General features: G+C 39.7%; 1 protein-coding gene across 4 annotated transcripts in view; it reads right to left on the bottom strand.

Moving 5' to 3' along the window:
- The window catches only part of CDON (cell adhesion associated, oncogene regulated), a 129,020-nt gene that overhangs the window by 43,295 nt on the left and 70,864 nt on the right, over positions 1-14,861 (bottom strand). For all 4 annotated transcript variants that reach the window (XR_007513578.1, XM_049856452.1, XM_049856451.1 and 1 more), the window contains exons 9-12: positions 12,964-13,262; positions 10,857-11,031; positions 8,910-9,038; positions 4,500-4,703 (exon numbers count right to left, since the gene is read on the bottom strand). Coding sequence is in view for 3 of the 4 variants with exons in the window: in XM_049856452.1 (XP_049712409.1) it covers positions 4,500-4,703; positions 8,910-9,038; positions 10,857-11,031; positions 12,964-13,262 (807 nt within the window). In the remaining variant the exon portion in view is untranslated. The remainder of the gene's footprint in view (positions 1-4,499; positions 4,704-8,909; positions 9,039-10,856; positions 11,032-12,963; positions 13,263-14,861) is intronic.

Genomic DNA, 14,861 nt, shown 5'->3' on the forward strand with positions numbered 1-14,861 from the left:
CATCTTACTCTTAGACAAAACACAGGCATTTGCTGCTAAAAGTACACTTACAACTCCATTAGCCAAAATGGTCATGAAACCCAAACGAGTACCAGTAAAGTCAGTTTATTTGTGATTACTGCATTACTCTTGCAAGGTTTAATTTCTTTCATATTACCCCAAGATATGGGGTGCAGTGGCAGGAAACCCTTTGCTCAAGAGAAATTTACAGAACAAAGAAATGTTATGTATTGTATCATTTCCAAAAGACTAAGCACTTACAGATGAAGATCAAAGACCACAGCCTTCAGAATGGATAACACCTCAACATAAAGAAAACAAAAACCCCCATAACTGGACCAATAAGCTACTTCATGATAAACAGAGAAAAGACTAAAGTCGTCAAGGATTTCATTTCACTTGGATCCAAAATCAACACCCATGGAAGCACTCAAATGACATACTGCAATGGGCAAATCTGCTGCAAGAGACCTCTTTAAAGTGTTAAAAAGCAAAGGTGTCATTTTGCAGACTAAGATGGGCCTGACTCAAACCATGGTATTTTCTAACACACCATATGCATGCAAGAGCTGGACAATGAATACGGAAGACTGAAGAAGGATTGATGCATTTGAATTTTGGTGCTGTTGAAGAATATAGAATATACCTTGGACTACCAGAACAATGAACAAATCTGTCTTAGAAGTTCAGCCAGAATGCTTTTTAGAAGTGAGGGTGGTGAGACTTTGGCTCACTTATTTTGGACATGTTATCCTATAGAGTCGCTATGAGTCAGAACCGACTCGATGGCACTGGGTTTTTTTTTTTTTTTTTTGGTATCAGGAGGGACCAGGCCCTCCCTGGAGAAGGACATCATGTTTGGTAAAGTAGAGGGTCAATAAAAAAAGAGGAAGACCCTCGAGTTGGATTGACACAGCGGCTGCCAGCAATGGGCTCAAACAGAGCAGCATTTCATTCTGTTGCACGTAGGATCACTATGAGTTGGAATTAATTCAATGGCACCTAACAGCAAGAAGCACCAAGAATAAACAGTTTTAGTAAAATGACAAGCAAACCATGTGCACGCACACACACACACAATGTTCTCCACAATATCACTTCGAATTGCAACTAAGTAGACTCAATCTAAAACTAACTAAAGTGATCTACAGATACAATGCAATTCCCACACAAGTTTCGACAACATTCTTCACTGAAATGGAAAAACTAATGACCAACTCTACATGGAAAGAAAAGAGGCCTGAATAGCAAAAGCAATATTGAAGAAGAATAAAATAGGAGGCCTCACACCCCCCAGATATCAAAACATACTACACAGCCACTGAAACCAAACACATTGTATTAGTCAAACGATAGACAAACATAGACCAGTGGAACAGAATTGAGAACCCAGAAGTAAATCGATCCATCAACGAACAACTGATTTTCAACAAGGAGTCAAAGTCCACTCAACAGGGAAGAAACTGCCTCTTTGATAAGCGGTGCTGGCAAAACTGGATATCCACTTGCAGAAAAATGAAACAGGACCCGTACCTCACACCACACACAAAAACTAACTCAAAATGGATCAAAGACTTAAGGGTTAAATCTAAAACTAAAAAGCTCCTGGGAGAAAACTATGTCACCTAATCTTTTTTTTAAAAACAGGCTTACCAACATAACTAGAAATACACGAATAGCAGAAGACAAATTAGATAATTGGGGCCTCATAAGAGCTAAATACATGTACTCATTAAAAGACTTTTTCAAAAGAGTTAAAAAGACAATCTACAGACTGGGAAAAAAATCTTTGGAAATGACATATCCGAGAAGGGTCTAATCCCTAAAATAATTAAAAAAAAAAGTCAACAACTCAACAGAGAAATACAAACAACCCAATTAAAAAATGGGCAAAGGACATGAACAGACACCAAAGTGGACAGTCAAGCAGCTAACAAAACATATGAAAAGGTTCTCATGATCACTAGCCTATTAGGTGCAAATCAAAACTACAATGAGATACCATCTCACCTCAGCTAAAATGACACTGGTTAAAAAAACAGGTAACAACAAATGTTGGAGAGGATATAGAGCAACTGTTGGGACTGTAAAATGGTACAACCACTATGGAAAATGATTTGGTGCTTCCTCAAAAAACTAGCAATAGAAATACCTTATGATTCAGCAATCCCACTTCTAGATATACACCCTAGAGAGCTAATAAAAGAGACGTGGATAGATATACATATACCTATGTTCACTGCAGCATTATTTACAATAACAAAAAAATCGGCGCAGCCTAAGTGCCCTTCAATGGGTAAACAGATAAGCAAATGTGATACGTACATATAATGGAATATTATGCAACCATAAAGAACAACGATGAGTCCACGAAACACAGTATAACATGAATAGATCTGGAGGACGTAATGTCAAGTGAAATAAGGTCAATCACATAAGGACAAATATTGTATGATCCCACTTTTATAAGAAGACAAACACCCAGCACCGTCGAGTCAATTCCAACTCATAGCGACCCTATAGGACACAGTAGAACTGTCCAAGTAGAGCTCCAAGTAGCGCCTGGTGGATTTGAACTGCCAAGCATAAGAAGACAAGCATAGATAATATATAGAGACCAACATTCATGGGTGGTTTCCAGAGATAGGCAGAGGCGGGGGATCATTCTCTAGGTAGTAAACACTTGCTATGCACCAGATGTGGGCATAATAAGCATAACTTGACCAGAGTAAACGGTGCCACTAAGAAGCACACAAGAGAAAAAACTGATGTTAGTGCTAAAGAATATGACATATCATTTGGTAACAACACCAACAATAACCAAAAAATGAGTGTATGGTCACATATGTACGTGTACAGGCATATATGTATGGGTAGATACTGGTGTGTATGTATGTGTAAATAGACAGGAACATCTATATGTACAGGTATGTGTGTGCACACATATATGTTCATAGAGGACACGGTTACAGATACCTCTCCGACATAACTAAATACCTTATGAGACTGGTATTTCGGGTTTGAAAGCTTAGGCCCTTCATCTTAGTCAATTGGCATAACATGGTTCACAAAGATCATGTTTTACATCCTAGCAAGATGAGTAGCACCTGGGGTCTTAAAAGCTTGTAAGCAGCCATCTAAGATACAACTATTGGTCCCTACTCATGAAGAGCAAAAGAGAAAGAAGGAAACAAAAGTCTTAGAGGAGAAACTAGTCAACAGGGCTAATAGTCTGCACGAGCTACAGCCTTATCCACCCTGAGACAAGAAGAACTAAATGGTGCCCAACTGCCACTACTGACTGTTCTAATCAGGACCACAGTAGATGAACGCTGACAGAATGGGAGAAAAATGTGGAAAAGAACTCAAATTCTTAAAAAGTCCAGACTTAATGGACCAGTTGAGACTAGAGGACTCCCTGAGATTATTGCCTTAATATACTCTTTAAACCTTGAACCGAAACTATCCTCTGAGGTCACCTTTTAAAGAAACAGCAGATTGGCACAGAACATAAAAGATACTACCTGTGAGTACAGCACTCCATTACAAGACCATTTACATGAGACCAAAAGGTCAACAATTACAAGTATTCCCTGATTTACGACGTATTCGAGTTATAACAAATCACATTTAACTAACATCTTTTTGGGTTTTTTCTACATCTTATTGTTAGAAACATGTATTACATACGACGTTACAGCACGTAATTTGCTGATATTATGATTTTCAGATGCTCACTGGTAGATGTTCAAAGATCAGATTTATAACGATCCTGATAATAAAAGGTAATAATAATGAAAACTAAAAAAAAAAAGAGGTGTTTAACCTACATCGGAACTGTTTTATGACAGAGTCATCAGAACAGAACCCTGTCGTAAGTCAGGGACTACGTGAACTCTAAAGCGAAGGTGAGAAGATAATGAGTCAGGGAAACTAGAGCACAGGAAATGGAACAACCAGAAGGCAATCAAAGAGAACGCTGACACATTGTGAAAAATGTAACTACTGTCACTGGAAAATCTGTACAGAAATTGTCAAATGAAAACCTAATGTGCCGTGTAAGTATACTGAAAACATTACAAAGTATTAATTAAAAAAAGAAAGAAAAGAAACAATCTAAAAACCAGCAAGAGCGAGTGGGTTAAGGAAATTATGAAACAGTGATATGGTTCATTATATGGCTATTAGAAATTGAGTTTTTGAAGAATTTTTAATGATATTGGAAAACACCCAAGATATAATATGGGGAAAACAGGGTCACCAAACAATACTTACGGCAGAATCCTCCTTTATATTAAAATGAAAAGAAAAAGGCTAGAAGGAAATACACCAAAATGTAAAGAAGGATTATTTCTAGATGGATGGATTCCAGATGACTTACCTTCCTTCATTTTCAATTTTCTGTATAACTTTAACAATTAGTAAAATAGAAGGTCTTGAAAAATAGGTATCATAAGTCAGCACTCATGATAAAAAAGAAAAGGTTTGGATAAAATTACCTGGTTCCAAACTACGAACTTCCACAGAAAGTTTGGAAGGAGGGATATCTTCAGCTGCCACCAGCCAATCACTACTCCGCATCCGTTTATATTCCACCTTGAAGGCAGTGATGGGAGAGCCGCCATTTGCCCGAGGGATCCAAGTGACGTAGACCGAGGTTTCTGACGCAGTGGAGATGGTGGGCCGGTCTGGGGCCTCAGGAACTACAAATAGAAATATTCACTTCAGTAACCCACAGTGTCAGAGACCAGAAAAACTCAATAAGATTGCCAAGATGCTGCCATTCATTCTACTTTTGTAAATGCTTGAAAATTCCAAAAGGAAAAGGAAAAAAATAAACACATAAACTAAAAGGTATAAAGCCCAAACCTCATTTTATTAAAGGTTCTTCATCAAATATTTGCCAGAGTTAATATAGTATCATGACTATTTTCCTGTCGTTTGCTAAAAGAACTACTGGGAAACAAAATGGCAAACCATAGGAAATAAAAAGAAGATAAAGTTCATGGCTAAAACCACATATAACCAATCATTCTTTGGTGCTTCCAGTCTGATTGTGGGTATAATTCATAATAAAACTTCACAATTATATGTTATCTCATTTAAATATTTTTATTTAATCATCCAATCTATAGGAGCCCGGCTTGGTAAAACACATTGGCCAAACCAATGCACAGATGATTATATCAGGAATTACTATTACATCCTATCTTAACACACCTCAAGGCTTCAGGAATGCCACTCCAAAATACAGATTGCAAGTGGTAAACCGAAATAAAATCTGACCAATAAAATTAATACTGATAATAATGGGAAGAGTATGCTGCTCGGGATGAAAGCAGGAAGACAGGATAGGCAGTCAAATAAAGAAAGGTGCTATAGAATCAACATGAACACAGAGAAAAAAGGGGGTCAGAGAGCTAATAGCTAGCAGCTTTCAGTTAGCACTGCCAAGGGGAGGAGATGCCCCAGCACACAAATCAGACTGTCTGGCCCCTGTGGCAGGTGGAAACATCAGGCTGAAATCCAGCCCCTTAGACCATGTACCTAAATCCCCTTGCTGACCAAGCAGTCTGGTGGTTCTAACTGGCTTCCCACTTGGTTCCTGTAGGAAAGAATACTGATAGGAACAGCTTGTAGGGTATGTACGTCGGTCACATTGCAAATTAGTAAAGTGACTTTCTGATTTCCACTGATCACCTGTGGATTCTGAAAATGTGAGCTGGTTCCCAGAGACTGCCTATCTTTTGGCATGCTGACAATCAAGTTTCTAGAACTGAAACATTCAGGACCAACTGTGGGCCATGGTTGTATTACTTTGGTGCACCTCAGACAACACCCACGGTCTCAACACCTGTTCAAACAACAATACGAATATGTGTTGTTGTTAGCTGCCGTCAAGCTGACTCTGACTCATGAAGACCCCATGCACAACAGTGCCCAGTCCTGCACCATCTTCACGATCATTGGTATGTTACAGATGGGGGGCTCATACTCTACCACTATATCGGGTAATATTTGATGGTGATCCATAAGGTTTTCATTGGCTAGTATTTGCAAGTAGATCACCAGGCCTTTCTTCCTACTCTTAGTCTGGAAGCTCTGCTGAAACCTGTTCACCATGGATGACCCTGCTGGTATTTGAAATACTGGTGGTGAAGATGCTTCCAGCATCATAGCAATACACAAGTCACTGCCGTCAGACAAACTGACAGATGGGTGGTAGAAAGCAAATACATAGAAGCAAGAAAACAGTGTTGAATACTTGTTTGGAGAAAATTGTGGCATTTTAAAAACAAACTCCTTAAGGGTGAAAAAAGAAATATACGCAAAGCAGGCAACTTTGAGTAATACTTACTGTGTTCCTTTCAAGTTAGAAGGCAATGTAAACAGAATGAATAAAACGGTTAGTAAATCTGACTCATTTCTTACACTATACAACCAGACAACTTCCTTATGTTGATTCAAACGAGGTTTAAAACCCATCAAAGAAGCCCACAAATCAAACAAGACAAGAAAGCCTTAGGGAAAATATCTCTACAGAGAACAATACTTCCAAAAAGAAACAGCAGGTGATGTTAAAAAGGTGTAGAAGAAAGAACACTGCATTTCAGTTAGGAAATGGGGATTTGAATAGCAGTTCTACCACTTTCCAGATGACTGTGGGAATGCTTCATAACCTCCTTGAGTCTCAGTTTCCTGATTTGTAAAACAGATACACAATCTCCTTCATAGGGTTACTGCAAAGATAAACAACTTCTCACAGTTATCTCTGCTAACTAAATCAATAACCTTTACCTAAAAACTCTTACGGCCTAAATCTTAGTACACAGTCCCTAGTGACCCAACCCAATTCCCTATATTTCTCCCTCTCATTCAGTCTAGATTCAATTACCCTAATCTGTCACTTACGTCCTCCTTCTTCGTTCACACTGCCACTATCCTTGTTATTTCTCTAGCCTTAGCTTTTGCCATTCCTCCCTCCCCCCTCCTTAAACTCCTTTAGGGTTCTTCATAGATTTCAGGAAATGATCTAAACTTTAAATGCATCACACAAGGCCCCTATCCCACTCAGCTCCATTTCCCACAGCACCCAGTCCCATTAAAAGAAATCTCTAATCTCTAAATGAAATCTAACATGCCATCCATCTGTCTCTTTGTTCAAGGAGCTATCTGTGTCTAGAACACTCTTTTCCTGTTTCTTTACCTACCTATCTGGAGCCCTGGTGGCGCAGTGGTTAAGAACTTGGCTGCTAACCAAAAGATCAGCAGTTCAAATCCACCAGCCACTCCTGGGAAACCTTATGGGGTAGTTCTACTCTGTCCTAGACTGTTGCGACGGCAACAGGTTTGGTTTTGTTTTTTTTTTTGGTTACCTACCTATTCTTGTGTTTTGAGGCTTAGCTCCAGGAGCTGAGGTAAGCCTTTCTTACCACCACTTACCCTCCTCTATATTAAATAGGGTGACACAGATATTTCTCTTGTGATACCATAGGGTATAATCTCTAGCATAATGAGTCAAAATCATTGTTATTGGTTTGCCTGTCGTTGGTGTTAGCTGCCATCCGGTTGGCCTCTGACTTGTGGTGACCCCACACACAACAAAACATGGACCGCTGCTATCCATAGTGTTATCACTGGCTGATTTTCAGAAACAGTTCGCCAGGTTTTTCTTCCTAGTCTGTCTTAGTCTGGAAGCTCTCCTGAAACCTGTTTAGCATCACAGCACCATGCAAGCCTCCACTGCCAGACAAATGGTGGCTTTGCATGAAGTGGACTGTCTGGGAATCAAACTCAAGGCTCCCACATGGAGGGTGAGAAGTCATTACTAAACTACCACCACCCTCTCTTTGTCTGTATTACCCACTAGACTGTCATTGGTTTGTCAACATCACCCACTATACTGTAAACTTCCTGAAGGCAAGGATGGTCTCGTCTCTGCCGCTCCAACATCTAGTCAAGTGTCTACTATAGTTTGTGTGAAATAAATAGTAAGGGTTTTTTGTTTCTCAGATGTCAGTCTTATTCATATAAATTTTGATAATTCTTTATACAAATATAAAAAATTTTTAATAATATGTGAAACTTACCAACAATTTTTTTGATAAGCAGTCTGTTTAAGATAGCTCAAATGTTCCTCAGAGTGAAAGTACTCAAGTGAGAGAGGCTCATGCTATTGAAGAAGGAGAGGCTCTCCAGAGGGGAGTTAAAAATGTTACGACCTACTTTTGTCTAAAACCAATTCATAGAAAACCATAAATGCCTAGAAAAGAAGCTAGAGAACCCTCAGAGCTCGGCAGTGAAATCTTAGGTCCTTCCCACATGTTGCAGCGTAACAGCCCAATCACAAAAAGCTCATATTATTTTACAACTATGAGCTGATAAGTGTGCAATTTAAATACTAAAAAGCAGTCTTTTAAAAAGCATTTCCTGCCAAGGCATTTAAAAATCATAGGATTAACTAGACAGAGCAACAGAACCGAGTATGGCACGTACTCTTTCAATGAAAAAAAAAACTAAATCTTACCAAAAAAAAAAAACCAAAGGTAACACCATATGTTTTGATATGTCACCCAAAAAAAGTGAGAGAAAAAGGGACTTTCTGAGTTCAAGATATAAATTTGGCTTCCTTTTGCCAGAGTGGAGACAAAATAAACTTCTACTAAGCTATAAAAACTTAGTACCGGAAACCTTTCGAATCTGAGTTTATTGAATTAGACATCAGCCATGACACTGGGTTACCAAATTTGAATACAGGAGATTGGAAAAGGACCAAAAACGGCTACATGGGTAGGACATAATTTGAATAATAAACACCCTATCCCACCCTTTCCCCCAAATAATCTGAGGCAGGTCAGTGACATTTGTAAGCAAAAAAAAATGAATAAAATGAAGACCTTTCTCCTTACCTCCACTATGCCTAGAGGAATCGGTAAGCACCACTCCAAAGTTGTTTGTCACCTCTGAATCAACTGGATGCTTAGGGATGCCCATGGGTGGGGCGGATGCCTGGGTGTTTTTTGATGAGGCTGTTTTCTCTAGAAATGTTAAAAAACATATCCTGTAACATCAGCTTATATATACGTAAAGTAAGAAAAGAGGACTGTGAAGCTTCAAATGATATACAGATAAAAATGTATGAGCTTATCTGAACAGTGTCTAAATTTAAGACTTACATTGTAAATATTTAGCTCATCTGAGGAACTGACTAAAAAAATTACTTTGTCTTTTTCTAGTACCTCTAAGGGAAAGCCAAAATGTGTCTTTCACTATCATCCTAACTTTAGTTGAAAAAGCCAAGACACGGGTGAAGGTTTTCAGTGCACATATTTCTTAATTCTAAGACATAAAATTCGTTATTAACGAACGTCTACTAAGTTTCTTCACAAATTATCATTCTAAGTTTTAAAATTTCTGAAAGTGAAATTGAGTGATTTTTTAAAAACTAAAATACACACTTACTATTCAGTACTTACATATAGGTTGGACCCTATAAATGGCCAAGGACTAACTGTGGAAATTAACTCCAAATATGTTAAACAGAAGAAATAATCATTATTATTCTGGGCAGTCTGAGTAATTCAAGGAAAGGGTCTTTTTCAAAGGCCAGTGGAGTATTTCTTTCCAATCATCATACCTCCTTTTTATCATAGTGCCATACTAGAACTGAGCCCTGGTGGCACAGCGGTTAAGTACATGGCTACTAACCAAAAGGTCAGCCACGCCTTGGAAACCCTATGGGGCAGTTCTACTCTGTCCCATAAGGTTGCTGTGAGTCAGAATCGACTCAATGGCAGTGGTTTTTAAATACTAAAATACTCTTCCATTCAATTCCCATCTCCACCACTGAAGTCTTTTTGTTTATCTAAGCCCAAACTATGATGCCATCTTTTCCATCAAGCCGGCCCTCACAATCTACCCTGCAGAAGAATGTCCTGTCTTTGCGTTCCTCCAGCCACTTGTCATCCTACTCGTGGCCTCTTTGCTGACCTCTGCCCTCCTACTACGTGTCCTCACCACTGCAGCCAGAACCATGCTATTAAAACACACAGCAGGTCATGCCGCTCCTCTGTGTAAAAACACCAGAGCTTCCCACTCTCTCGGAGGCAAAGTCCAAGTCCTCTCAGCAGTCTAGAAGGCCCTGTGTGAGCTGGACATCTGCCATCCTGCCAGGCACCTCTCTTACTACAGCTTGCTGGCTTACTGTGGACCAGTCACACTGGCCTCCCTGGTACTCCCAGGGTGCACGAGCACCTCCCACCTCCCCGTCTTTGCACCTGCTCTTCTCCCTGCTGGGAAGGTTCTTTCCCTGGGTAGCAGCAGGGCTCACTATCTGCCTCACCTCACTGAGGACTTGCCTAAGCACCTGCTTAAATCCAAAATAACCCCTACCCCATATGCTTCCTGTATCCATCACTTACCACTTTCTAACGTACTTATTACTTGGGTATAAGTCTCTCCCAACTAGAACATAAGCTCCATGAGGGCAAGGAGTTTTGCCTATTTTGTTGAATGCCCATTCAGCTGTAGTGAATTAAATTTTGCCTTGTAGTTAGTATTTATGCCTATGTCTTACCTTCTTTAGAAAGGATAACCTCCATTAGAATGGATCTTGTCTTCTTCATCTGTTTTCCCAGCATCACCTACCCTAATGTCTTACATACCATAAGCTCTCGAAAATATATGTGGGATGGAATACTGCAACCACCCAAGTATGGCCAAAAAAGGTGCTATAGTAAGCATGCTCAGTACAATTATATATAAAATTTTCTGCTATCCATAGGGACTCGAGATAATGACTAATAAATTGACATCAAGACGGCCAGCTCATTCCCCTCAAGGACGATCACACTCACCTTTGCTAGTTCGGAAGGTTAACATGGCAGGTTGACCTTCTCCTGCCGCACTTCTTGCTACCATCAAAACTTCATAGAGACTAGAAGGCTCTAGTTCTGTTAAATGGAGCTCATTCTCACTTCCCGGGACTCGGACTGTGTGCCAGCTTCCCACCACACCAACAGCATCATCCAGCTATTCAAGAAAAAATAAACCATAAAAAACAGGAGATGTCACTCAAATTTGAGAGTCCTTGGGTGGAGCAAATGGCTCAGCGCCAGGTTACGAACCCAAAGGTTGGTGGTGTGAATCCACCCAGAGGCGCTTCCTACTTCCAAAAGATCACAGCCATTGAAAACCCCACGGAACAGCTCTACTTTGACACAAATGGAGTCAACTCGATGGCAACGAATTTGGTAAATCTGGCCAACAAATTTGATAAAAACCAGAATTCATTTAATTCTAGGTGAATTTTAGAAAGTGATACAGCATTGTCAGTAAAAGAGACACAAAATTACAATAAGAGATATAAGGAGACCTGTAGCAAGGACTCGGGAATTCTCACTGTAAAAAGATTTTACACTTACCACTTATCACTAACTAACTTGCAGCCTCAAGGAAGCTATTTTGCCACCCAGAGTCTGTTTCCTTCACTTATAATGGAGATAATAGCTCCTTTGTTGCTGAGTTAATGGAGAATAAAATAATCTGTATTATTGGAGGAGCCCTGGTGGTGCAGTGGTTAAAGTGCTTGGCTGCTAACCAAAAGGTTCACAGTTTGAGCCCACCAGCCGCTCCATGGGAGGAAGATGTGGCAGTCAGCTTCTGTAAATATTTACAGCCTTGGAAACCCTATGGGGCAGTTCTACTCTGTCCCATATGAGTCACAATCAATTCCATGGCAATGGGTTTGGTTTGGGTTTTTGGTATTAATGGTAATATATAATATACATAAATATGTAATAAATTAAAATGTATATTACATTATATGTTTGTGTATATATGTACTATAGAATTATGGTTATATATTTTCAGCATCCTGCTTGATGTCTTGGCACATAATTTCTGTTCAATATGCATTGGTAGAAATAAATTAAAAAGATCTAGTTGGTTGTACCCTGGTTAATGGAAAACAGGGATACTATTACATGAAGGTTTCAGGAAGGGTAAGACTACCAGTAGGCAAAACTCCGTTTCTTTATCTAGAATCACCAGGTTAGAAACAATGGATAAACTTTCATATACCACCATGTTGACTTTTTCAGTTATTTAGAAGAATATTACTACCAAATGACAGACACCAAAACAAATCTTGGACAAATAAAATTATTTTAAATATAAGTACATCCCCCACCCACTTCATTCACTTGCTAGTCCCATTAAAAAAAGAACAGATTTTTCATTTTGCTCTAATATTAAACCATAAAAGGAAAACATTAACTGAAAAATCAAATGACAGAGAACCAAGATTTACCAAAATAAATGACCAAACAACACAAGATTCTAATACAATCAAGACTAGCAAAACCAGCTGCCCTCGAGTCGATTCCAACTAATACGGACTCCATGTGTGTCAGAGTAGAAATGTGCTTGGTAGGGATTTTTTAATGGTTGGTTTTTCTATGCAGATCGCCAGGCCTTTTTTCCAAGGTGCCTCTGGGTAGATTCAAACCTCTAACCTTTTGGTTAACAATTAAGAAGGCAACTTGAAATGCAAACAATTGTCAGAGATTATGCCAGAGGACCTTGTTCAAACAGTTGTTTCTATAAGAAACTGTTCGATTCATTAAATAAACTGTATTCTACTATCTTAGAGAAAAGAAATGACTTTTTAGAAAGTGGTTTATACAGCTTTATACCCAAGGGGTTAAAATGTTTGCGCAAGAAGGTGAAGAAGTGAATGGGTTCTTAGATTGTAAATTTGGGAAGAAATTATTTATACTTGATTCGTAATGCTTTCATAAGATTGGGAAATCTGGTATGACTGGTGGACTATTTCTCCCAAACTCATCATTCTAGAACGTTCTTGCTCTATTTTCTAGCACTCTAAGAATGTAAAACAAGCACATGTTACACAAATACTGTCGAGGTGTGAGACTTAAAAGATGACAAATGACAAGACGTTACCTTTCGATACTTCACAAAATAGGCATTGATGGGAAGCCCACCGTCCTTTCCGGACCTCCAGACCAGGTTGTACGTATCTGGCGTATGGGTCTGTGGAGGGCTGAGGATGATGGGGGCGTCAGGAACAGAGGCACTGCTGGCATTCTTCACTGACGATGATTCCACCGCACTGGAACATGACTTGACTGGCAATGAGCTCAATGATCCAGCTTCCGAGACATTTCTTGTCTCTCTGTCATCACTCTGAGCGGCATCAGACAGTGTCACTGTTTCTGCTTTTGTATTTGTTTCAAAAGGAACTGCAGAGGGGGAAAGGGAAAGAAACAACTTGAAAACCTTTATCATTTTAGGGTCTTCTACACAGCTGGTCATAGGTTCTGAGCACAGTTTGAGCTCTAGAAGTTAAAAACACGTAGCATTTCAACTTATAACGCATGGAAACGTCAAACCTCCAGTGGCAATCCCTTGCTCATGGTGGAGCAAACGAACTGTTTGAAAAATCAATTATATGATGCGATACTTTAGCAGTTTAAAGGATTTTACGTTTTCAATGCTCTATACTAGAACTGGGAACCCTGGGGTGCAGTAGTTAAGAGTTATGGCTGCCAACCAAAAGGTTAGCAGTTCGAATCCACCAGGCGCTCTTTGGGAACTCTATGGGGCAGTTCTACTCTGTCCTATAGGGTTGCTATGAGTCAGAATCAACTCGATGGCAATATGTTTATAAAAGAATTCCCTCTTTTGCAATACCAGTCTGCTCGTTTAGCCTTAGAAGATTTTAAGTAGAAGAAGATGAGGCTAATTCTAGTTGGTAAATGAAACACAATGGGTAATGCACTCTGTTAGGAATAAGGTGACAGAGATAATAAAGAAATGGCCAACAGTTAGGCTGTTACCTACTGGATAACTAATCTCCAAAGATACCTCCCAGGATTCACGCCCTTGGGCAGCACCCCTGACAATGAATCCAGGCTGGCCCTGGGGCTTGTTTTAACCAATAGAAGGCAGAAGTGAAGCTGTACCCTGTCCTGGCTTAAGCCTTAAGAAGGCCTGGCACCTCCACCTCTGTGCTCTTGGAATCCGGCCACCACATATAGATGCCCAAGCTTGTCACATGGACAGGCTACATGGAGAGAGAGAGAGGTGTCCCAGCCCCCACAAGGGCACCAGGCATGTGAGTAAAGCCCTTTGGATGTTCCAGCCCCAGCTACCATCTGTTATTACTGCATGAGAGACTTCAAGCAAGACCAGCGGCAGAACTTCCAGCTGCACCTAATTAGCCCAAAGAGCAGCTGTGTTAAGCTACTAATCTCTGGGGTAGTTAGCTTGGCTGCAATGCCTACTCTATGCATGGCAAACAATGTACATTCAAGGAAGAGGGAAGAAGTGAAACTAACAAGACCAGCCAGAACTTGTCTTCTTTCTGGATAGAATTGAATATTGGCTTAAGAAGTTGCCAACCTAGAGAGATAAAACAAGCAGGTGGCCTTAATACTTACTACTAAAAACATGTAGAACATAAAGAAGGTAAAAATAATTTTGTAATAAAAAAATAAACAGGTTCCAAAAAAAAAAAGATTATTAAGCACACGTTATGTGCCAAGTTTGTGTTAAGATATTTAATAAACTAAACCTCATCCAATTCTCAAAAGAACATTCATAGGTAGACAGTACTATTTCCACTTTACAGATGAAGAAATTAGGATTCTAAGAGATTAAGTGACAACAGCTGTGTGTATATACACACACACACACACACACTCACACACGTACATACATATACATAAAAAACCTGTTGCCCCGTCGAGTTGATTCCGTCTCATAGCAACCTTACAGGACAGAGTAGAACTGCCCCACAGGGTTTTCAAGGAGCGCCTGGCGGATTCGAACTCCTGACC

The sequence above is a fragment of the Elephas maximus genome, chromosome 17 (assembly GCF_024166365.1).
Source record: "Elephas maximus indicus isolate mEleMax1 chromosome 17, mEleMax1 primary haplotype, whole genome shotgun sequence".
NCBI lineage: Eukaryota > Metazoa > Chordata > Mammalia > Proboscidea > Elephantidae > Elephas > Elephas maximus.